The 22,520-nt window shown below is 40.9% G+C and overlaps 1 protein-coding gene and 1 pseudogene across 1 annotated transcript; both read left to right on the forward strand.

Annotated features, from left to right (window-relative positions):
- Positions 1 to 482: 482 nt before the first annotated feature.
- LOC139309307 (zinc finger protein 23-like) lies at positions 483 to 1,985 on the forward strand. The gene has a single exon (XM_070933357.1). It carries the CDS (start codon positions 483 to 485, stop codon positions 1,728 to 1,730), a length of 1,248 nt encoding a protein of 415 aa, XP_070789458.1. The 3' UTR covers positions 1,731 to 1,985.
- Positions 1,986 to 2,664: 679 nt separating this feature from the next.
- On the forward strand, positions 2,665 to 21,820 carry LOC139310047 (zinc finger protein 84-like; annotated as a pseudogene).
- Positions 21,821 to 22,520: the final 700 nt, after the last annotated feature.

Here is a 22,520-nt window from a genome sequence, read left to right on the forward strand (position 1 = left end):
TCTTCTCCCACCACCCCGTGCTATGCTGCAACACAGTGATCAGAACAGGCCTTCTATAAAGGATGCAAAACACATGCCTCCACGCTCAGGATTAGTAGTTGCTGCGCTGCCCCAAGGGGCCAGCAGGATTCAGCTGCAGCTGGACACCCTCACTCCCCCCTCCCGTGTGCTCGCCGCCTCTCATGCTGGCCAAGCCCATACTCGTGGGCTTATTTTTGGGGTACGGTTTATATTAGGTCCACTCCAAAAATCAGACTCGGGCTTATTTTCGGGGTGGGTCTTATTTTCAGCAAAACACGGTAGTATTGGGACATGTTTGCTTTTTCATTGTAATATATACTTTTTTCTTTTTTCACATCAAATCTAACCATTTTATAAACAATTAAAGTTCTACTTTTCTTTGAATCTTACAGACTCACATAGGAGAAAAATTCTTTGAATGTCCTGATTGTGATAAAACTTTCAGTTGTAATTCCAATTTGATGATACACCAGAGGAATCTCAAAGGAGAGAAACCCTTTCAATGTCCTGAGCGTGGGAGAGGTTCCAGCTGTAATTCCAGCCTGGTAATACATCAGAGGATTTACACCATGGAGAAACCCTATGAGTGCCGCGATTGTGGGAAAGGTTTCATTAGAAATTCCCACCTCATGAGACACCAGAGGACTCACACAGGAGAGAAAGCCTTTCATTGTCCTATCTGTGGAAAAGGTTTTAGTCAGAATTCTCACCTCATGAGACACCAGAAGACTCACACAGGAGAGAAACCCTTTGAATGTCCTTATTGTGGGAAATGTTTCATTAGAAATTCCCACCTCATAATACACCAGAGGACTCACACAGGAGAGAAACCCTTTGAATGTCCTATCTGTGGAAAAAGTTTTAGTGATAATTCCAGCCTGGTGACACATCAGAGGACTCACACAGGAGAGAAACCCTTTGAATGTCCTGACTGTGGAAAATGTTTTAGTCAGAATTACCACCTCATAAGACACCAGAGAACTCACACAGGAGAGAAACCCTTTGAATGTCCTATCTGTGGGAAAGGTTTTAGTGATAATTCCAGCCTGGTGATACATCAGAGGACTCACACAGGAGAAAAACCCTTTGAATGTCCTATCTGTGGGAAAGGTTTTAGTGATAATTCCAGCCTGGTGACACATCAGAGGATTCACACAGGAGAGAAACCCTTTCAATGTCCTATCTGTGGGAAATGTTTTAGTCAGAATTACTATCTCATAACTCACCTGAGGATTCACACAGGAGAGAAACCCTTTCAATGTGTTTTCTGTGGGAAAGGTTTTAGTCAGAATTCTCACCTCATAAGACACCAGAGGACTCACACAGGAGAGAAACCTTTTGAATGTCCTATTTGTGAGAAATGCTTTAGTGATCATTCCAGCCTGGTGACACATCACAGGACTCACACAGGAGAGAAACCCTTTCAATGTCCTATCTGTTGGAAAAGTTTTAGCGATAATTCCACGCTAGCGAGACACCAGAGGACTCACACAGAAAGGAAACCTTTTCAATGTCCTCATTGTGAGAAACATTTCATTAGAAATTCCCACCTCATAATACACCAGAGAACTCACACAGGAGAGAAACCCTTTGAATGTCCAGATTGTGGGAAAAGTTTCAGTCAAAATTTCAACATCATGATTTACCAGAGTACTCACACAGGAGAAAAATCATTTGAATGTCCTGACTGTGGAAAAAGTTTTAGTTAGAATTCCCACCTCATGAGACACCAGAGGACTCATAGGAGAGAAATGTTTTGAATGTCCTGACTGTGGAAAACATTTTACTTAGAATTTCCACCTCATGAGACACCAGAGGATTCACACCATGGAGAAACCTTGTCCAGTCTGTGGACTTTACTTCAAGCATAAACCATCCCTTATTGCACACAAGGAAATCCACATGAGTCAAAAGTTGAAGAGTTTAGAGGAGGCTTGAGTTTCATTTGTGCTCTCCCATTCAAAGTGTAGGTGAGAAATTGACTGTTTGAATTCTGGTCTGATTCTTTTTACTCAAACTTCTCAGGATTAAACTTGTAGGTGGAGAGAAAAGGAAAGTGGAAAATGGCAGAATCTTCTGGATATTTCTTTTTGCAGAAGTAGTGGAATTCCTCAAAAAGAAATTTTGGATGGTGCTTTTGTATGTATGTTGATTATAGACCCACATGTGGAGTTTGGTTCTAGCTTGGTTTCACCCAGATTTTAACCCCAGAAGTCCCCACCCAGCATAAAAGTAGTCCTCAAAATACAATTACTATGTTTCCCTGAAAATAAGACCCTGAGTTATATTTTTTGAACCCCAAAATGGCTTGGCCTTATTATTGGGGGATCTTATTATTTTGGGGGATGCAGGAGGCGGTGAGCGTAGGGTGCAGAAACGGTGGGGGAGAAGTGAGATGCGTGGATCATGACAAGGCTCCTCATGTTGTCTCTTCTCCCCCTCTCGCCGGGCATGGCAGGGCTTCTTGTCCCTGCCCAAATTGGAATCAATTTGGGGATTGCAGATGGGGAGGGGTGGGGCCAGGGAGACAGGAGACGTGCTTCTTGTCTGCCTTGTTGCATGTCTCGCCGTTGTCTGCAGGCAAACACATTGTAGGGTAAAACCAAACTTCTCGCAAGTTCAAGAAGTTTGATTGAACTCGCAATGGTTTTTTTACCCTACAACGTGTTTGCCTGCAGACAACGGCGAGACACGCAACGGAGCTACAAGGCTGGTAAGACTCATCTCACGTCTCCCCAGTCCCACTCCTCCCCACCTGCTACCCCCAAATTGCATCCAATTTGGGCAGGGGCAGGAAGCCCTGCTATGCCCGGTGAGAGGGGAAAGAAGAGATGGCAAAAGTGTGTCTCGTTTCTCCCCCACCCCACCTGCCACCGCCCTCTATAAAGAGCCAGGAACTGTGGAAAAGGGAGCTGGGGGGCGAGGGCTTTGGGCATCTGGGGCTGCCAGGAGTCGCCCGGCGGAGAGGCGAGAGCAGGGCGGGAGTTTGCAAGCGATCGCTTCCCCTTTGCCTTCTCTACCAAAAGCGCTCCTTGGGTGCAGCCACTTGAACAGCAGACTTGTGCCTCGCGCCGGCCTTCCGAAGTATACTGTAGCAGCAGCTATGCACATTTTTTTAAACCTTATTTCATCCCGATCCACATGGCCCAGTACTGTCAGGATGAAATAAGAGTAAAAAAATTGTGGATAGCTGCTGCTACAGTACCCTTTGGAAGGTCGGTGCGAGGCACATGGGGCGCAAGGCTTGGCCTCCTGCTGCAGAAGTGGCCACAATTCATGGCAAAAATGGCCGCACTTGCTGGAGGCACCGGCCTGAGTGGCACCCATGAGGCAGCTGTTCCGTAGGTAAGGCAGGTTCGAGGCGTGTGGGGTGCATCACTTGGCCATGCTTGCTGGAGGTGGCAGCCTGAGCAGCACCCACGAATCAGCTGTGAATGGCGGCCTGAGCGGCTCAGCTGATCCAATTAAGGGGCCGAGAAGCCCTGAGATGACTGGGAAAGGGCTGCCTCCTGTGCTAGCCATACCCACCCTATCGCTAGGGCTCATTTTGGGGGGAGGGCGTATGTTTACGCCCACCCCAAAAATCAGGCTTGGCCTTATTTTCGGGACATGTCCTATTTTCGGGGAAACACAGTATTATGGGACTTGCAATTATGGTTGCATGTTGCAATGACTGTTAAGTGAGACTGCTTTCCTTAACCGAATCCCCCTGCTCTCCCTGAGTCAGCTAGTAATTGAATGTGCGAGTTGCTGAGCAGAATACTGGCTACCTCAGCACTGGGGAAAATTCTTGGAAGCCTAGTGCAGGCCCAGGCTTGTCTGCTGTAGGTATCCCTAGGCCTCCCCCACCCTCCAAGACACCCTGTGCTCTGTTTCCTAACCCTTGTTTCCATTCAGCCCTTCACTCCGCCCCAGGGTCCCCTTACACCTGACTCTAATCCCACCAGACCTCCCATCCTCCTCTCTGATCTCATGTTGGGGAGGGAGGGAAGGACACACATCCTTGGGCCTCATAACTGTGTCCTGGAAACCACCACCATTTTCAATGAGCCCTGAATTCGTCCCTGAGCTATGCTATGCGGTGGACTTGTGGAAGTGGTTGCCATTTTGCCACATTGTCCTCTGTCACGCAGAAGAGGGAAAAAACCGATCTTGTTTTGCTACCTTAACATGAGAAAAAAAAATGTACAATAGAAAATGTCTCATTTTTAAAAATGCATTTTGTTAGAATGATCAGAAGCGTTTGACATGTAAAAAATGGGTATTGTCAGTGTTGCTATGAACATTAGGGAAGACAAGATGCTCAGAGTTGCCTCAAACTGTGACATGAGCAGCAATAAAGTTTAATAATAACTGAATCTATATATATAAAAGCGAAAACCACTCATATCGTAATCACAAAATCTCCAGAACCATAAAGTGTACAAACTTGAAATTTGCCACGTATCTTCCTCTTTGCTTCTAGGTGCTCACTAAGAAAGGATTTTTCAAAATGACCATCAGAGCATTAGTATTTCCTGTATTATAATTAACACACTCTGATGCTATGGAGTTCTACTCCCCCTCCCCACCTGAAAAGAAATCTGTCCCAAATGCAAAACACAACAGAGGAGAGGAGTTTCACTTTCAGTTTTACTTTCGCACCAGCAAGCAGGGGATAGGATAGGGGACGTTTCTGTCAGGCAAGGCTGAGGGAGAGGATAGGGAGGCTTCTGTGGGACAAGGCTGAGGGAGAGAAGGGGATGGGATAGGGGAGGCTTCTGTGGGGCAAAGCTGAGGGAGGGGATAGGATAGGAGAGGCCTCTGGCAAGCTTGAGGGAGAGAAGGGGATAGGATATGGGAGTCTTCTGTGGAGCAAGGCTGAGGGAGAGAAGGAGATAGGATAGGAGGCATTTCTGTAGGGAAAGGCTGAGGAAGAGAAGGGGAGAGGAGAGTCCGATCATAACTACTCATTAATTTTCAAGCTTTACAGTAAGTGTCAATTTATTAAGCCCCATCACATAGTTTCCTAGGGAAGCACGGGTATCCAGCTAGTTTAATAATAAAAAGGTAATGTAAAGCTCATTTCCCAACTCTTGCTCAGTGATGAGGACTCCACACACATACAGTGGATTTCTAAGGCATTATGATTGTTAACTTGTAATCAATCTCTTCTGCATTTTGCATCTCTATGACCAATCTGTCTTCCTCAGCTTCCTTTCCCTGCTCCTCATAATTTCAGTTTTAGTCATATATCGGTCCATGCACTCTGTGACTCTGATGATGTGAGCTGCAGTTAGGCTTCTGCCTCTTAATTTATTTGTTGTATTGCTATCTGCTCCAGTCCATTCTATGAAAGAATGGCATTTCATTAGGCACAGTTAAAAATTGTGCCTTCTAAAAAATTAGAATGGCTAAACTGGATCTGTTTTGATGGGCCTTCTTCTCGGATACAGGGATGGTCTTATCACTGCCAGTCTGAGAGATGGAAATTTGAAACTGGACAAGTAAGCTACAGTTCTCCTTGTAACTTTACAACCTCTAAAGGTTATAATTGGTTATGCCAGTGGGTTTGTAGCTTTAGAAAATCACCATTACAGAGGATCTGTCTGACTTCCCTGATGATTCTCCAAATTCTGAATTGGATTCGATAGACATTGTGAAAGTTGAGGTCGCCATGATGGAGACAGTGAGCAGACACAAATGTTTTGAAAACCCTGGGGATGAATTTCTTTAACATAAGAAGAACTTGGCTGATCAGTCTGAAAGCTGGTCCTGAGTGTGGCACTTGGGGTATTTGGAAATGCCTGTGACCCCCTCTTGGTTCTTCTGGGCTCAGTGCCCCCTGATTTTATTCTTTTTTTAAAAAAAGTTTGGGGATTTCACAACTTATTTAATTAAAGCAATCTTCTCTTTCTGTTTCCACTAATTCTTCTGGAGAAATAGAAATGATGGGCAACTGTAACTGAAGCCAGAATGGGTTTAGCAGAAACATATGATGCCAGACAATCATTATTGCTATTTTTTATAAAGTAACTAAATTAGTGGATCTGCGAGATGTTGTGGAGATAGTATACTTGGACTTCAGCAAAACATTTGACAAGGTGAACCACAACTTACTTCTAGGTAAGATAGAACAACGTGGGATAGACAAAACCAGCACCAGGTGGATTCTCAGTTGACTGACAAACTGCACTCATTCAATAGTCCTCAATGAAGTAGATCTACGTGGAGAGAAGCATGCAGTGGGGTACCTCAAGGTTCAGTCTTGGGCCCAGTACTCTTCAAATCTTCATAAATCATCTAGATGAGGGGATGGAAGGGGAACTCATGAAATTTGAAGACACCAAGTGGGCTGGAAGAGCCAATATTTTAGTAGACTCAAGATCCAGAATTTGAGAGACATGAGCATTGGGCCAGGAAAAAGCAGTTCAGTGGTGAGAAAAGTAAGGTCTTGTCTTTAGGTAGGAAAAACCAAACACACAGGTAGAGAATAGGTAGTACCTGGCTCAACAGTATTAAGGGTCAGAGGAATCTAGGTGTCCTACTGGATATGTATGAGCCAGTAGTGTGCTGTAGCTGCTAAAAAAAGCCAGTGTAGTCCTAGGGTGCATCAACAAAGGGATTGTGTCAAGACAACAAGAAGTAATAGTACTGCTTCACACTATGCTATGAGACCGCACTTAGAATACTGCATCCAGTTCTGGTCACCACAATACAGAAAAGATATTAAGACCATGGAAAGTGCAGAGAAGATCAATAAAGATAATAAAGGGTCTGGATGCTAAATCGTATGACTATCAGTTGAGGGAGGTAGGATAACTAGGCTATTGAAGAGAAGGATTAGAAAGAAGCATGGTAAGGGCGCTTTTAAGAAGTGGCTGTGGTCCCCGTGGCGTCTTCTTGGGAAGAGCTCTGGCTCAAACCCTTTCATTTGGGACAGAGCCATCCATTTGTGTGTGCTCATAATCCCAAAGTCCACTCATCAGTCTCAGAGGAAGGGGAACTCCCAGCAGAAATATCTCACCATGATCCTTCATATCCTTCTGGGTAACCCACCAGCTGGATAGGAGAACAATTATTTCCTCCCCACGATGCTTCCAGCAAATGACATCCAGTGCTATCTCAATATCCATATTGATTCACTTAATGACCAGAAAAGAAGTGAGGTCAAAAGCCTCTTGCAATAAAGCGATTTGCCAGAATTGCCCATCACAATTGTGGTCACTACATGAGGACTATCAACGTTGGCTTATTCTTCCTGCAGTTGATAGGGAGGAGACCAATGTGCAGTAGGGAGTCTCTCTGGATGGCTTTCCTGTTAGAGCTGGGGTGCTGCCAGAGGGGAGGTGTTGTTGCTGGACTAGGAGTGGGGACACCCAAGTTCCAGTCCCTCCTAAACCATTAAAGGTCCCTCCCCTTGGTGTAGTATTTTTCATCTCATTATACTATATATATATTTACATATAAATACACACACACATCCATATATATATATATGCAAAAAATTAAAATCTCGGGTGTTTTCCCGCATCATGTTAAATAAGTTAGTTAAAATGTTTAAAATTCTGGTTAAAATCCTAGCTTAAAATCTTCCAAAAATCCTTACAGATTTTAAGCTAGGATTTTAACCAGAATTTTAAACATTTTAACTAACTTATTTAACATGATGCGAGAAAACACCCGAGATTTTAATTTTTTGCATATACACACCCGCGAAAACTTAAGAAGACATATATATATATATATATAAAGTGTTTTACCGAGACACCTGGTCTACTCCAACATGTGGGAGAGAGCATTCTGCTCTCCCTTTATTTCTTTTATCAGTAAAATATATTTGGTATATGTATATGTATATGTATATGTATATGTATATGTATATGTATATGTATATGTATATGTATATGTATACAGACACACACACACACCTCAAATTTATATTTCTGGATTGGAGCTGAAAGGTGAAAGGGAAGCACTATGCTCCCTCCCATGTTGGGGTAGACCAGGTGTCTCGATAGAAAAACACTTTATATATACATATATGTATATATAATGTATATACATGTACATATATTTATAATATATATATATTATATGAATATATTTCAAGTATTCATAATCATGTTTATACTTATATCTGTTATCTAATACATGCTTGACGAAATAAATAAATAAGTAAATATAAATACATAGTTCTCGCTTTTTGCATGGGGAACTTCTTGCTCTGTTTCTGTGGCGATGAGTGAATACTTGGGAGACCTGAACAAACAAGTTAGGGATAATCATCATGGAGAAAGTCTATTGATGTGGTCACTGAAGTAAAAAACCACTTGAACGCATAGAATCAATTTTAAAAATCTTGCAGTGCCTTAAGCAGAGATGAAACAACATGGTTTTCAGCTTTATGTCACTAAATGGCGCACTGTAGATGAGCGACGCCCCACGCTAAACAACTGTAGAGCGTTGGTAACTGAGGCATAAGGAGTTTAAACATTTGAACAGTAGATTCCTAGACATCATTGGCATCCTTCAGTCTCAAAAGACTATGGTATCGTGCTCTAGATTCCTAGAGAGGATTTGGAAAAGAGGAGAACAGGAGGAGAGCTTCCTCTTCCGACTCTCCGCTGAGAGGTTGGAAGGGTGGGGGAGGAAGGGTGGCTTTCCTGGTCTTCCCAGGGTGGAAGCAGCAGCTGAAAGCTAAGCACAGGTGGAGGAAAGACCGGAAGCAAATACGCTCTGAGTTTAAAGAGTTAAAACCATCAAGTACTTAATTGCTAGAGAGGATGGGAGAAGCACAGAGGAACTTCCTCTCTTGGATCACTCATGGGAGGAAGGTGGGTGTGCAAGGAGGCTTTTGTCCTCTTCCATATCTGGAAGCAGAAGCTGGAAGGTGAATTTAGAGCAAGTGGGAGGAGAATCCGGGAGCAAGTCGGGCTGTTTGGTTTCCTCCATGATTTGGAAGCAGAGAAGCAACTGGGCTGAAGCATGTCAGCTGCTGCTGCTGCAGTTCCTTCCCTCCCCAACAGATGGCTGCAATTTTCTGCTGGTGGGAAGCTTTAAAAAGTCTCTTTCTAATTAAGGTTAATTCTTTGGGAACGGCTTCCCTCCAGATGTTGTGGGTGCTCCCATCACTGGAATGAGCTGAAACTTCTGTGCCAATCCCCTGCTCATTTCACACAAATGGCTGTACAATCTCTTCCAAAAGCTACCAGTGATGGAACACCTATAACTCCTTTTTTTTATTATTAAAAAGTTTTATCAAGTATTATAACAATTTTTCCCATCCCTCCTCCCCCTATCCCCTCATCCCCCACCCCGGACTTCCCAAAGCAAATACAGGGTATAATATTTAACAAACATAAACTAAAATATGCTAACTTTCTGTAATCTCCAAACTCCCTCTTGCTCTTTAACTCCCCTTTCTACTAACAAAACATAATTCAAAAAGAAAATTTTGGTTTCATTCATAGGCTATTTGAAACTTTTTAGTCCAATATTTGTTTTGAATATAGTCAATCCATTTTCTCCATTCCGATATATATCTTTCATTTGAATGGTCCTTCAAGTATGCCGAAATTTTTGCCATCTCTGCTAAATTCACTACTTTTAACGTCCATTCTTCAATAGTAGGTAAGTCTTCCTTCTTCCAATACTGCACCACCAGAAGTCTGGCTGCTGTTATTAAATTTAAAATCAATTTAGTCTCTATGACCGTACATTCTGTAATTATACCCAACAGAAAGAACTGTGGAGTAAATTTTATCTTCTTCTTGAGAATGTTTTGGATAATCCACCATATTTTTATCCCAAATGCTTTAATTTTTTTACATGTCCACCATATATGATAATACGTGGCATCATCACATTCGCATCTCCAACACTTAGGTTGCAAACTTGGATACATACAGGCTAGCTTTTTAGGATCTAGATGCCATCTATAAAACATTTTATAAAAATTCTCTCTTAAGTTTTGGGCTTGCGTAAACTTTACATTTCTAACCCATATTTTTTCCCATGTTTCCATCATTATTGGTTCTTCAATATTTTGTGCCCATTTTATCATACAGTCCTTAACTAGCTCTGTTTCTGAATCTATTTCTACTAATGCATTATACAACCTTTTTATATGCATTTGACTTTGTTCTCTAATGTCCTCATTTTGCAAGATACCAGTTTTCTGATCTTCTCTCCATCTAGCTTGCAGCTGTCCATACTGAAACCATGTTTGAATTATCCTTTCTTCTCTTAATTGATTCAAAGATTTTAGTTGTAGTATACCTCTTTCCTTATTAAGAAGCTCTTTATAAGTAGTCACATCTTGTTTTTGCTCTACACTTATATTCTCTATCGCGTGTCTGGGTATTGCCCACATTGGTAACTTATCATTTAATTTATACTGATACTTTTTCCAGACACGCAATAAAGCATTCCTTAATATGCTTTATTGCGGCCCCTAGGGGGAGAGCCTTCTCTGTGGGGGCACCTACCATCTGGAATGAGCTCCCCCCGGAGATACGGAGGATCCCGGATCTGCGCACCTTCCGCCGCACTGTGAAGACCTTTTTATTCCATCAGGCGGGCTTGGCCTAATCTCTTCCCTTTTTTAAATATGTAAATTTTAATCTGTTTTTAAATTATTGGGGTGTTTTAATCTGTCTGGGCCAAAATGATTTAATTTGATTTTATCTGGTTTTTAAATTTTTTGTATCTATGTATTTTATTGTTTGGCTGTTCACCACCCTGAGTCCTTCGGGAGTAGGGCGGTATACAAATCAAATAAACTAAACTAAACTAATATGTGACTTTTAAAAGTCTTATCCACTTTCTTATCATATAATAAATAAGCATGCCAACCGTAAACAAAATCATATCCGTCAATATTCAATATTCTTTCTTCTGTTGAATTCATCCAGTCACTCATTGCTGATAGAGCAGCTGCCTCATAATATAATCTTAAATTGGGCGTTTTGAGACCTCCTCTTTCATGTATATCCTGCATTATGTTTTGCTTTATTCTCGGTCTCTTTCCTGCCCAAACAAAATTATTAATACCCTTCTGCCATATCTTCAAATTCTCATCTTTTTTAAGTATTGGTATCATTTGAAAAAGAAATAAAAACTTAGGCAAAACATTCATTTTTACTGTTGCTATTCTTCCCAACAAAGATGGGAAACAAATTTTTTTCCAATTTTCCAACTCTCTCTGTATTTTTTGCCACAACGGATCATAATTATGCTTAAATAATTTCGCATTTGATGTCGTGATATAAACCCCTAAATACTTAACTTTTTTTACTATTTCAAATCCTGTTAGTCTTTCGAATTCATCTTTTTGATTTGTAGTCATGTTTTTAGTTATTATCTTTGTTTTCCCTGCATTTATTTTAAATTCAGATACTTGTCCATATTGATTAATTATATCCATTAAACCTACAACCGACTGTAATGGTTGGGTTAAAGTAACAACCAAGTCGTCTGCAAATGCTTGTAATCTGTAGTCACACTGCCTAATTTTAATTCCATTTATTTTATCCAAGCCACATATTTTACTCAACAAAAATTCCAAAGTCAAAATAAACAATAATGGAGACAAGGGACATCCTTGTCTTGTTCCTTTTTCTATATTAAAAGTATCTGTTAAACTACCATTAATTATTATTTGCGCTGTTTGTTTCTGATATATTGCCTTAATAGATTGTGTAGAATATTCTCCAAACTGCATCTTTTCTATTATTTTCAATAAGAAATGCCAATTCAATCGATCAAATGCTTTCTCCGCATCAAGAAATATTAGCACCGCAGGGATTTGGTTGTTCTTCCCCAAATACTCTTAATAGGTTAACAACTTGCCTTACGTTGCTCTTCATTTGTCTACCATTTATAAAACCAGTTTGATTATTATGAATCATTTGTTGCATGACTGTCATTAACCTTTTTGCTAGTATTTTAGCAAAAATTTTATAATCTGTATTTAAAAGTTATATAGGCCTATAATTTTTTGGCTGGGTGTGGTCTTGATCCTCCTTTGGAATCAGAGAAATAAAAGCTGTCCTCCAGGATGGGAGTGCATCTTCTCCAGATTGTATATTAGTAAATAATTCTTTAAGCGGTCCCACCATTTCTAACTGCAAGTCTTTATAATAAGCGGCTGTCAAACCATCCGTCCCAGGGGCTTTACCCACTTTATTTATTTATTTATTTATTTATTTATTTATTTATTTATTTATTTATTTATTTATTTATTTATTTTTTATACCACCCTTCTCCTGAGGAATTCAGGGCGGTGAACAGTTAACATAACATACATATGAAATGTGAATATAAGATGATTAATTTGGCTCATCAGTTAAGAATTTTCAGCATAAAGATTTAGAACAATGAAGAGATTTATGCCAGCCCAGCTTGGTGAAAGAGAAAGGTCTTAAGTGCATGACAGAAAGTACGAAGATCTGGGATCATTCGTATCCCTGGGGGTAACCTGTTCCAAAGGGTAGGTGCCCCCACAGAAAAGGCTCTTTCTCTGGGAACCACCAGTCGACATTGTTTTATTTATTTATTTATTTATTTATTTATTTATTTATTAAATTTTTATACCGCCCCCTCTCCCGAAGGACTCGGGGCGGTGAACAGCCAAAATTAAAAACACACAATACAAATATTAAAATGCATTAAAACAGAATTAAATTATCTTAGGCTTCTCCAATTTAAAACCCCGTTACCCATAAAATTCACCAATTAAAAATTTTAATGACTTTCAACTGCTTAATTGCAAACATAATTTCCTCAGAGGTTATCGGTTGATTTAAACCCTCCCTTTGCTCTTTTGTAATTATAGGAATATTCTCTTTCTGTAAATATCTATCTATATCTATACTTTGAATTTTATCACTAGCATACAACCTCGTATAAAATTCTAAAAATGCTTTCTTAATCATATTTTGCTGATCTTTACTTTTATATTCTATTTTCTCTATAGTCTGTGACTTTTGTTTTTTCCTTAAGAGATATGCTAACCATCTCCCTGGTTTGTTAGCATTGCAAAAAATATTGTGTTTAGCATATTGCAAGTTAGTTGCAACCTGATCTGCCATTAACATATTAAATTGCCCTCCCAGTAAATCAATTGCCTCTTTTATTTTCTTATCTGCTGGGTTCAATATCAAAGCTTGTTCTTTTTTTTTTTATTTCCTCTTCTAAGTCCTTCCTTTTTTCCCCCTGTTTATGTCTATGTTTATTATTCAAATATATCAAAATACCTCTCATATATGCTTTACTTGCATCCCAAACCATTTCCATAGATGTACCCTTATGCATATTCATAATGAAAAATTCTTTCATAAATTTTTTACATTCTTTTACATTTTCCTCATATCTAAACAGATTTTCATTTAACCTCCAAGACCTCTTAAATCCCTTTCTATACTCTAATTCCATCCAAACTGGACTATGATCCATTAAAACTCTTGGACAAATCTTTGTCTTCTTCACCCTAGAAAAGAGATCATTAGTAATTAATATGAAATCAATCCTAGAGAAAGATTGATGTCTATCAGAAAAGAAAGTAAAATCTTTTTCTTCAGAATTCCTCTCTCGCCAAATATCTCTCAACTCCATATCATCCATCATCTCAAAAAATGATTTTGGCAATCTGGCACGCGTTGAGATATTTTGCAAAAGCCCCTTCTTATCTTTTTTAATGTCCAAAACTCCATTCCAATCACCCAATAAAATGCATGATTTATAATCCCATTGTAGTAACTTGGAATGTAAAAGCTTATAAAATTTTTCCTGTTGTTGGTTCAGTGCATATACTCCAATTAAAAGTATTTCCCCCCCTTTTATTAAAAGTTCAATTGCTATAAATCTTCCTTGATCTGCTTCAATTAGTTTAGCAATTAAGTCTTTTTTTAAGTATATAACTATACCATTCTTCTTCTCAGGAGCAGATGCAACAAAATCAAAATTTTTGATCTTTCCTTCTAATATGAGTCTCTTGTAGACAGATTACTTCATTTTTAAACTGTTTCAGATAATGAAATATTTTTCTCCTCTTCTGTGATGAATTGAAGCCATTAACATTCCAACTCAGAAATCTAGTTGCCATTCTTGGCCCCCTGAAGCTTGCGGAGCATTTGCTGGAAATCTCCATGCATTTTGCTTTTTGGCCTTGCTCCTCCCACTGCTTCTGTTTTTGTAGTTTCTTGAGTTGTCATCTGAAGTTGCTGCACTCTTAATCCTTCTTGACGCTTGGCTGCTGCTCGGGTCTGTCTTTAATCCTTGTTCTTCTATTTTTTCAAATACCTTCAAAGCTTGAGCAGTAGTCGAAAGTTGTATTAAATCTTCTTGAATAATCAAAGCTCCTCTTTGGGCCTGTACCAACCATTCTTCCTTCTCTCCCTTTTTTGCCCCCTCTGCTTCCGTCTTCCTTCTGGCTTCTGGGGACTGTGGGCATCCAGCCTTTAGTACATTGGTGTGAAAATCTCTTGCCTTCCACACTGAATTAAGATGATATCTTTATCCTGAATAATTCACCACTAGTCCATCTGGAACCTCCCATCTGTACTGTATCTGACGGTTTCTCAGTTCTTCCACCAGGAAGGTATATAATCCCTTCTGGCTCTCAACATTTTGGGGGGGATTTCTTTCAGTATTAAAACCTCCTGCCCCTGCACTTGAGGTTTATTTTTAAAAGTGGCTTGTAAAATTTCATTGCGTATTCTCCTTGTAGTAAAGTAAACTACAATGTCTCTTGGTAAATGTTTCTGTCTGGCGACCCATGAATGGACATGGTAAATTTTGTCAGTTTGCCACTCAAGATTTGCTTTTTGTTCTCCCATTATCTGCGAATGCTTCTGAAAAAATCTCTCTCAGATTCTCTTGCTTATTTTCCTTCAGGCCTCTTACTCTCAAAGCAAATTCCATGTCTCTATATTGTATCATTATTACATCGGCCTCTGCTCTTTCCATCTTATTCTGAACCTCTCCCATTTTATTTTCCAAATTCACATTAAACTGCTTAATTTCTTCCACTCTTTCATCTAGTGTTTCAATATGGCTTGCCAGACCTTGGACTGCCATGACAATATCTTCTCTAATTTCCTGATTTCGATTTTGAATAAACTGTTTAATTTCAGCCATCTCATCAGCAACATCTCGCATTTTATCCTCAAACACCAAAGTCATTTTTTTTTCTGTAACAGAGGCTTGTGTTTTAAGGGCTTCCTGCAACATTTCAAGTGTTAATATTGGTGGTTCCGTTGGAGCTATGAGGGATTGCAATTTGGACGTTTGAGCTGGCGAGCTCCCAGCGCTTTTAACAACAGTCTTTATTTGTTTTGAAGCCATTTTTAATTTCCAATTTGAATTTATTCAGCAACCATCACAACAAATCCATCAAATCCAAAAGTTTCCAATCTTTAAATAATGTCAATCATTTCTTAAAAACACTACTATAGTCTTTTTAACCTTTATTCTTTCTTTCAAAGCAAGGATCTCTAGTTTTAAACAGGGGCTGCCAGCGCTAAATGGAACTTTCCTTTTAACTTTCACTTTCACGCCCCATTAGAGCTCAATCGCCATCTTGGTTTCACTTTCTTCCCTTAATAGCTCAGAAGGAAATAATACACATTTGGAGTTAAAGTTTAGTACTTGCAAATCTGATTTCTCCTGGCTTTGCTCAGCCTGCTTCCAAGTCCAATGTTTAATTCAAAGCGTTGTTTGCCGGGGTGGTCGTGGCGTCTTGTTCTGCTTAAAGCAGAAATGTCCCGGATCCGGAGCTCTGTCGGGCTTCCAGGGAGCTCTCACCCTTCGAGCCCCAGAATTGTTCCTGGGGCTTCTTGGGGAGCTCTACCTACACCCGTCTGCTCTCTTCCTCCTCTTTTCCCGTGGAGAAAGTTTCCAAGCCGCTAGACAGCTGATTTGCGCTGTTCTAGCAGCTTTACGCGATCGTGGGGCTGGCGCTCGCAAAAGGAGCGTCTTCGGCGCCTATGGTGCCACCGGAAGTCCGGAACACCTACAACTCCTGAAGGTAAGCTGTTCCACTGGTTAATTGTTCCCACTGTTAGGAAGTTTTTCCTAACGAAGTTCTAGAATCTAGGTTGCTTCTCTCCTGATTAGTTCCATCCAATAGTTGCACATTTATGATGGCCACGGCATCCCATACTCATGATCCCAATTTGTGACCTTCCCAGCTAGCTTCTGATAAGCAAGATCAGTGGGTATACTGTAGTGATGAAATCTAAAATTTGTTACTACCGGTTCTGTGGGTGTGGCTTGGTGGGGGGGTACTGTAACGGTGGGCGTGGCCATTTTTTTTTAACTTTTAAAACCATTTTTTCTACACCTCTTCAGCAAAAAAGGAAAAGTTTTTTTTTTCTTTTAAATGCCTCTGCCGATCAAGCAACTCAGCTGGGATCGGCAGAGACATTTAAAAGAAAAAAAAGGTTTTTTTCTTTTAAATGTCTCTGCCGATCCCAGTTGAGCCACACGATCATCAGAGGCTTTGTTTTTTACTTTTAACAGCATTGTTTCGGCGGAAGAGGTTGTAGAAAAAATGCTTTTAAAAGTTAAAAAAAAGCCTCTGATGATTGTGTAGCTCGGCTGGGCATGGGGGGAGGGGCAGGGATTTTTGCTACCAGTTCCCCGAACCACCCGCCTCCATCGCTACTGGATCGGGTGATCCGTTCTGAACCGGAAGCATTTCACCCCTGGTATACTGGCAAGACATTGCGAGGCACAGTCATATGAAATTGCCTTTAACAACCCACAGTAATTTGCTTAACTACAGAGGAACAGATGTAAGTTGGCACTGTCATGTGAAATCATGCGTAATGATGGAGTTGCTTTGTGATGCAAATATCAGTTCCAATTGCGGTAGGTTAAGTGAGGACTATTTGAGTGGGGATGTCACCAGAGTACTTGTGGACAGTGTTTTCTGCTCTTATTTGCAGTTGAGGATTTCCATGAACAAAAGTGGTGCTTCAAATCTTGCAGAGGCTTTTGGCATCATTTCATCAGTTAAAACCTCCACATCTCTAAATTTAGCTCAGAAGGTTTGACTGTAACCATTTTGGGACATTTTGTCAGGCTTGAAAGACATAGATTTTCTTCATGTATACATGTGTAGGTGGCTGCATCTGTACTTCTCTCTGTAGGGATATGACTGCAATTATACAATCTATACCCAGTATTTCAAGATATATTTCATGATAGTCCTTTGCATTGCAAAGAATTTGTAATTGACCCAACTAAACTGTCAGAGTATATTCATCAACTGGAATAGGACATGGTAACAAAGTCAGCCATGGGACTTTGTTAGGAGCCATGTTGGGAGACAGACTGAAGCCAGGGCGTGTCTTTGCAGTTTATGAGTCTGTGCAGAAAATTGAAAATGAAACTAGTCTCTCTGCTGTACTTTGTTATATTCTATGTGAACATGTCTGCTGATCTGAGCTAAAGAATCAACTGTTGGTATTGTAAATATACTTTCTGTGTTTTATGAATATAAAGAATTTAATGAATCCAGCTGATTCAGTTATCCAGCTGATTCAGTGTAGTTCTGGATTTGATTTATGCAAGAAACTCTGATGTAAACAACTGAATTTGATTAAATGTTGATGATGGATCTCAGTAGTCTTCCATGTATCAAATGAATCATAAGAGCCTTGGTAGTACAGGGGTTTAAGGCACCATGTTATTAAGCTGGTTATTAAGACCAGCTGCCTGCAATTACTGCAGGGTTCGAATCTCGCCAAGGCTCAAGGTTGACTCAGCCTTCCATCCTTTCTAAGGTAGGTGAAATGAGGACCCAGTTTGTGGGGGCAATAAGCTGACTTTGTATAAATATACAAAAGGATGAAGGCTATTGCTGAGCACATTGTAAGCCGCCCTGAGTCTTCGGAGAAGGGCGGCATATAAATCAAATTAAAAAAAAAAAAAAAAGTAAGGTAAGAGAGTATTATACCACCTGAAAATAAGCACTCAGGCTTATTTTGGGGAAGGTGTTACTTTTTTTAAGCGCTACTGCTGGCCCCGCCCTCTCCGTTGCACTGTCTGCTTGCCTGCGGCTACAACGGGCCAAGCTCTCAGCATGCCTCGGCCTTCTTGGCACAGTGCAAATATCATTAATTCCGAGTGTAGAGTGATAGGCGGTGGGGAGAAGACAGGCGATCTGGACATGCTGCCTGGCTGCCTGGCTCACAGGAGGCTTGCACGGAGCACTGGCAGCAGGCAGTGGTATGGGGTAGGCAGGCAATTCAGACAACCTGTGCTGGTGCTTGTTCAGCACAGCCACTATGCAAGCCTCCTGTGTGCCTCCCATGAGGAAAAAGAGGGAAAAAGCAAAGTGGCTGGCCATGGAGCTGCCAGCTTTGGGAAGCAGCCCACCAAACAGAAGTGCCGCACCCAGAAAGAGATGGGCGAAAGTTATGCTGCCAGCTGTGTGTGGTTTGCTCTATCACCCCTCAGCTTTGGAACCCAGTGAGTAAGGTGGTGGGACAGAGCTGTGCGTAGCGCCCACAAAACGTTTCCCACTTCCCATCAGGTTAACGCATAGCTGCTCACCTTCGCTCTAGCTGCCCCTCCCCCGCTTTCAGAGCCCTCACCACCACCACCACCTGATCCTCCACTACACACACACACACACATATACACTTATACCCTTAGTGAAAAGTGAAAAGACATGCACCAGAATTAAGAAACTTTCTCTCCCACCAGCCCGCGCTATGGTGCAATGTGGTGATCGGAATAGGCCTTCCCCCCTTCTATAAAGGAGGCAAAACACATGCCTCCACACTCAGAATTAGTAGTTGTTGTGCTGCCCTAAGGGGCTGGCAGGCTTCAGCTGCACCCGGACACCGTCACCCACTCCCCTTGTGCTCGCCGCCTCTCATGCTGGCCATGCCCATACTCCCGGCCTTATTTTTGGGGTAGGGCTTATATTAGGCCCATTCCAAAAAATCAGGCTGGGCTTATTTTCAGCGTGGGTCTTATTTTCAGAAAAACAAGGTAGTATTGGGGCATATTTGCTTTTTCATTGTAATATATACTTTTTTCTTTTTTCACATCATCTCTGGCCACTTTATAAACAAAGTTCTACTTTTCTTTGAATCTTACAGACAAAGAAAATGTCAATAAGAGCACTCGGGACAACTGTAAATAACAAGTAACATTGAAAAGGGAAGGAAATTGAGCCAGAAATCAAAATATTTTCCATTTCCTTCAGAAAACCACACAATTCTCCTCCTCCTCCAGCAGCTGCTAGACAAAACAGAGAAAATCAAGAAAGATTTCAACCAGGAATAAGCAGATTATGTAGACCTGAAGGATGCATTACATGAAAAGTCAAGGGAGTTTATTTTATCATTCAGCAAAAGAGGGAAATATTTGGAACATAGTGGGGAAACTGTCAATAGTAAAGCCACATAGAGCAGACAGGAATGCAGGCCACACCCTGTCAAGACTTAAAACGACTTAAATGGAAGCACCACTAAGCAAAGCATTGTCCATATTTTTGACTTCCTCAAGAATATCAGCCATGGAAAAGCTCCATATATTTGCCTATTGTGCGAAAAGCACAGATTCCAAATCACAGCTGATTATGCAATGAGGAGCGAGACAGGAGAAAAGCCATACACGTGATCTCAATGTAGCAAAAACTGGTCAGAACAGCTCCCTTGTGGTTGTGTCTAGATTATGGGAAAAGCTTCATTAGAAATTTCCATCTCAGACACCAGAGAATTCACACACATACAAAACTATTCAAATGTCCTTTCTGTGGGAAAAGTTTCAGTCAAAATTCTAGCCTTGTGATACACCAGAAGACTCACATAGGAGAAAAATTCTTTGAATGTCCCAATTGTGGCAAAACTTACAGTTGTTATTCCAATTTGATGATACACCAGAGGAATTACAAAGGAGAAAAACCCTTTCAATGTCTTGACCATGGGAGAAGTTTCAGTCGTAATTCCAGCCTGGTAGATTCACTCCATGGAGAAACCCTATGAGTGTCGAGATTGTGGGAAAGGTTTCATTAGAAATTCCCACCTGATGAGACACCAGAGGACTCACACAGGAGAAAAAGCCTTTGATTGTCCTATCTGTGGAAAAAGTTTTAGTCAGAATTCCCACCTGATGAGACACCAGAGGACTCACACAGGAGAGAAACCGTTTGAATGTCCTATCTGTGGGAAAAGTTTCGGTGAGAATTCCTACCTGGTAACACACCAGAGGACTCACACAGGAGAGAAACCCTTTGAATGTCCTATCTGTGGGAAAAGTTTCAGTGAGAATGCCAGCCTGGTAATACACCAAAGGACTCATACAGGAGAGAAACCCTTTGAATGTCCTGATTGTGGGAAATGTTTCATTGGAAATTCCAACCTCATGAGACACCAGAGGACTCACACAGGAGAGAAACCCTTTGAATGTCCAGATTGTGGGAAAAGTTTCAGTCGAAATTTCCTTCTCATGAATCACCAGAGGACTCACACAGGAGAAAAACCTTTTGAATGTCCTGACTGTGGGAAACATTTTAGTCAGAATTCCCACCTCATAAGACACCAGAGGACTCACACAGGAGAGAAACCCTTTGAATGTCCTGATTGTGGGAAATGTTTCATTAGAAATTCTCACCTCATAATACACCAGAGGACTCACACAGGAGAGAAACCCTTTGAATGTCCTATCTGTGGGAAAAGTTTTAGTGATAATTCCAGCCTGGTGACACATCAGAGGACTCACACGGGAGAGAAACCCTTTGAATGTTCTGACTGTGGAAAACGTTTTAGTCAGAATTACCACCTCGTGAGACACCAGAGGACTCACACAGGAGAGAAACCCTTTCAATGTCCTGATTGTGGGAAATGTTTCATTAGAAATTCCCACCTCATGAGACACCAGAGGACTCACACAGGAGAGAAACCCTTTGAATGTCCAGATTGTGGGAAAAGTTTTAGTGATAATTCCACCCTGGTGAGACACCAGAGGACTCACACAGAAGAAAAACCTTTTTAATGTCCTGATTGTGGGAAACGTTTCATTAGAAATTCCCACCTCATGAGACACCAGAGGACTCACACAGGAGAGAAACCCTTTGAATGTCCAGATTGTGGGAAAGGTTTTAGTGATAATTCCACCCTGGTGAGACACCAGAGGACTCACACAGAAGAAAAACCTTTTTAATGTCCTGATTGTGGGAAACGTTTCATTAGAAATTCCCACCTCATAATACACCAGAGTACTCACACAGGAGAGAAACCCTTTGAATGTCCTGACTGTGTCAGCGTTCCAGAAAACATGCCAGTATACCTACTCTAATAAATTATAAACTCCGAGGCAAATATTTCTCAAAGTTTCATTTATTAGAGTAGGTATACTGGTACATCTGGGAAAACCCGAATCTGAGAGTTTCAGGTTTTCCCCTCAATCAAAACCCCAAATCCAGCCCCTGCACCCATCAGTCTGTCACATGGATGTCTCAACTTGAGCCATTGCTGCAACCACTCCTTTAGATATATAAACACCATGACCTTGACCAAAGGGAAGAATGCTATTATGTCTAACTACAATCACTCTCCTAAATCCCCCCTCCTACTTTACCAAGCGCAAGGAGTTGGCAGCATGGAACCTTCTGGTGCTAATATGTCTTCCAAAGCAGACAGAGTGTGGAAAACATTTTAGTCAGAATTACTACCTCATGAGACACCAGAGGATTCACACAGGAGACAAATGTTTTGAATGTCCAGATTGTGAGAAAGGTTTCAGTCAAAATTCCAACTTCATGACTTACCAATGTACTCACATCGGAGAAAAACTCTGAATGTCCTGACTGTGGAAAACATTTTAGTCAGAATTTCCAACTCATGAGACACCAGAGGACTCACACCATAGAGAAACCTTTCAAATGTCCAGTCTGTGGACTTTACTTCAAACATAAACCATCTCTTATTGCACACAAGGAAATCCACATGAGGCAAAAGTTGAAGAGTTTAGAGGAGGCTTGAATTTCATTTGTGATCACCTGTTCAAAGTGTAGGTGAGAAATTGACTGTTTGAATTCTGGTCTGATTCTTTTTACTCAAACTTTTCTCAGAATTAAACTTGTAGGTGGAGAAAAAAGAAAAGTGGAAAATGGCCTGACTCCCATATCCCCAGACCTTACATCCTCCTCCTTACCTTTTGAAGATCTCTGATCCTCATTTTGGGAAGGGAGGGAAGGACATGCATGACTGTATCCTGGAAGCAGCACCATTTTCAGTGATCCCTGGATTTGTCCCTGGGCCATGCTGTAGACTTTAGGATGTAGCCATTTTGCCACTCTGTTACATAGAAGAGGGAAAAACCTCTCTGTTTTGCTACCTTAACATGAGGGGAAAAAATGTACAATAGAAAATGTCTCATTTTTAATAATGCATTATGTTAGAATGATCAGAAGCATTTGACATGTAAAAAATGAGTCTTGTCAGTGTTGCTATGAATATTAGGGCAAGGCAAGATGCTCATATTTGCCTCAAACTGTG

The sequence above is a fragment of the Pituophis catenifer genome, unplaced genomic scaffold (genome assembly GCF_029215685.1).
Source record: "Pituophis catenifer annectens isolate HBS135680 unplaced genomic scaffold, rPitCat1.0.hap2 SCAF_2, whole genome shotgun sequence".
Lineage (NCBI taxonomy): Eukaryota > Metazoa > Chordata > Lepidosauria > Squamata > Colubridae > Pituophis > Pituophis catenifer.

Bases quoted from the DNA above. Each gene is read 5' to 3' on its own strand.
- LOC139309307 (XM_070933357.1), top strand. From the start codon at position 483: ATGATACACCAGAGGAATCTCAAAGGAGAGAAACCCTTTCAATGTCCT.